Here is a 3,258-nt window from a genome sequence, read left to right on the forward strand (position 1 = left end):
GAGAGACTGCGGGACCTGAACCTGTTCAGCCTCCACAAGAGAAGGCTGAGGGGGGACCTGGTGACCATCTATAAACTCACTAGGGGGGACCAGAAGGGTTTAGGGGAGACCTTGTTTCGCCAACGCCCCCCCACATAACAAGGAATAACGGCCACAAGTTGTTGGAGAGGAGGTTTAGGTTAGACATCCATAAGAACTACTTCACGGTCAGGGCGGCTAGGACCTGAAACCAACTTCCAAGGGAAGTGGTGCTGGCTCCTACTCTGGGGGTGTTTAAGAGGCTTGATGCCTACCTGGCTGGAGTCATTTGAGCCCAATTTTTCTCCTGCCCAGGCAGGGGGTCAGACTTGAAGATCTACAAGGTCCCTCCTGACCCGACTTCTGTGATTCGATGATAACTCTGCTGTAGAGTAGCACTGTTAGGGACAGTACTAACCTATGGCAAAGTAATTTACTCTGCCAAAATGCAAGTGCAGACAGTGACAGGGGCTGGCTGGACCACGAAGGTGCCAAAGTGTGAGGACTACCTCCCACCTAGCCCCGCACTTTAGCAGCCTTGTGTCCCAGCCAGCCCCTCCACTACCCGATGCCACCACCCAGCTCCTCTGCCAGCCCGGGGCTGCTCCCCACCAGCTCAAACTGCTGCAGCCCCAGGTACATGTGCAGGGGGCACCCAGGAGCAGTTTCTCTGGTGCAAACTGCACTGGAGTTTATCTCGTCATTTTAATGGCCCATGTAGATACACCCAGGAACGTTTACAGCTGCATTGTGAAAATACAAAGCAAAAAGCTCTCGTGCACACATGACAGGTATTAGTTAATGCATTTCACACACTATGGGAAGGGGGTCAGCTACTAGGAGAGTGAGCAGGATACACAAACCCAAGCAAGGTAGAGTAGAGCAGAGCTCAGAAGTCCTCTCTCTTTTAGGATGAATGATGAAGCACGGGCACTGTTAACCAGTCTGGGAAGCACCTATGCAGCCAAGCTGAGTTTCCGGGACAACTGGGTTTTCTTAGGAGGCAAAGGTCTCAAGGACAAGAGCCCTTTTGAACAGGTACTTTCCCCTCTCCTCTTACTGCAAACATGACAAAGGGAAGAGACTGTGGCATCTTATGCAAATTGCTTCTCTCCCAATCCCAGCACCACCCATAGCATCAGGCAGATCAGTGCAGCTTCGGGTCATAGAGACAAGATCTGCACGTTCTGTGTCCCTCTAGACACGACTCCCCCTACGCACACGCTTCCCTTCACTTGTCCTGCTCCCGGAGCACACGGTCTGCACGGAACAGCGTGTGCCTGTGGGCTGGGAGCCACCTCTCCCCTTACACACATCGATGCTGCTTTGGCGTGTGGCCGGCAAAAAGGAGCAGAGTCCAGAGGGGGGCCAACAACTCGGCAGTGACCCAAGCACGCTGATTAGACTGGCGTTTCTCAAACTGGGGCATGCATACTTCTGGGGGAAAGAATGGGGTGGGAAAGTAGGAGGATGGAAAGGGGGAAAACAGATGTGGATGGAAAACATCTCTGAGGGTTCAGTGTTGGTGCAGCAGCTTATTTACTTTTTTAAGAGCCATAACTTTTTTAAAAGCAGTTTGAAGCTCCTGGATGAAAGCATTGTATACTCGTATCCTATCAGTCACTCAAACTCAGTAGGCTAGGACCATTTGGCTACACTGCCTCCCAAAGCACAACCTTAATCTGGCATAGCAAGATTACTAGCTGAATGGCAGGTCCTGAAAGGACACCACCCCACCAATGCTACCACAGAATGGGATTGCTCTATTGGCTCAAGTGCAGGGATGGGCAAAATATGGCTCACCAGGCCTTTCTATCCGACCCACAGGGCCCCTAAAAAAGTTAGTAAATTAATATTTATCTGCCACTGGCTGCATGTCATGTGGGCCTCAATGGCTTGCCATAACTCAGAAAGCGGCCCTCCACCCAAAATAATTGCCTGTCCCTGCTCAAGTGTCAGTGCTAAGCCGGCCTACTGTATGTGGGGATATGACATTATCCATGCATTATGTCTATTAGCAGCCTTGGAAAGAAAGTGTAGGTTGGTGGTTCTCAACTTTTTTAGAGTCACTGCACCCATGAGAGGCTTGAGGCTCCCTCTCAAGGAAAATGCCAGCTCTTAGTTTTCACTTGACTTTTTGACTACAGAATATTAACAGAGCAATTCTTCTGTTGCAAAAAACTCAGAAAGAACAAAACAGGTCCAAGTGTTTCTTACACTGTGGATTCTGACTTGAAATCGCAGGGTTTATCTGGTGAATCATGTTTGTCCACCTAACAGTGCTAACACTGCACAGCACCCCGTAACACCTTTGAAAGCATCCACTTCCAAGCCGAGACTCACTGGTGTAGGTTCATAGCCTTGTTGTGAATCTGACAGCCCTTTCCCTTTCATTAGCTAAAGCCAGGCTCTCTGCTGTATTTCTTTACTCCCCCTGCAGCACATAAAAAATGAAAAGGAAAAAAACAAATATGACGGCTGGCCTGAGGTCTTGGAAATGGAGGGCTGCGTACCACAGAAGATGGATTAGTGGCGTGTGGAAGATAGCTCCTGCATCAGGCCTAACTTAACCATACATTTTCATCTGCCTGGAAAAAGCCATTTCCATGTGGATCCTTCTGTCTGAACTGGTCCCAGTTGTGTGCCTGCTGAATCACCCAGCCCAGCACAAGCCAGCTGGGCCTTTTCAATTGATCAGCTATTGTAAAACAGTCATTGAGCCCTGCTTTAAAAGCCTGTAGTCCATGCTATAACAGCATATCTTCACTGTCGATGACCCGGAAGATTCCAACATGCTGTTCTATTATATTAATAAGGCTCATGTTGAGAACAGGAAGGTATGTCATGACTGGGCGCTGTAGTTTTTTGTCTGCCTGAGAATTACAGGAGGGGACAACCAATTCTGGGGCACAAGGTGTTTTGAGCTATTAATTAAATCAGGTATTAAGTAATATTTCTTACTGATTCTTAATAAATGGTTGTGTGGTTTTACAAATCTATTGCCTTGGGATATTTGCCTCTGGCTGGGGTCCCGGAGGGAATGCAGGGGACAGAGAGGCGCAGTGATTATCTCCCTCTGGTCCGACCCATTCCAGCTGCACCTTTTCTGAATAAGCAAGAGCCAGCTCAGAGGGAGCAGGGAGGAGATTCAAACTGTTGCTCCAGTTGTCCTCTCGCACCAGCAAAGCCCTCGTGGCAGTACTGGGAAACACCAGCAGCTGCAGGAAAAAGAGCAGACAG

At 49.2% G+C, this 3,258-nt stretch overlaps 1 protein-coding gene across 1 annotated transcript in view; it reads left to right on the top strand.

The window, feature by feature from the left end:
- The window catches only part of LOC109311217 (protein FAM3D-like), a 21,435-nt gene extending 18,422 nt beyond the window's left edge, over positions 1 to 3,013 (top strand). Inside the window, exons 9-10 of the mRNA XM_019536748.1 lie at positions 930 to 1,056; positions 2,459 to 3,013. Coding sequence (XP_019392293.1) covers positions 930 to 1,056; positions 2,459 to 2,548 — 217 coding nt within the window. The 3' untranslated portion in view covers positions 2,549 to 3,013. The remainder of the gene's footprint in view (positions 1 to 929; positions 1,057 to 2,458) is intronic.
- The last annotated feature ends 245 nt before the right edge of the window (positions 3,014 to 3,258 follow it).

This window comes from Crocodylus porosus, unplaced genomic scaffold (assembly GCF_001723895.1).
Source record: "Crocodylus porosus isolate Cpor-Errol unplaced genomic scaffold, CroPor_comp1, whole genome shotgun sequence".
Classification (NCBI taxonomy): Eukaryota; Metazoa; Chordata; order Crocodylia; family Crocodylidae; genus Crocodylus; species Crocodylus porosus.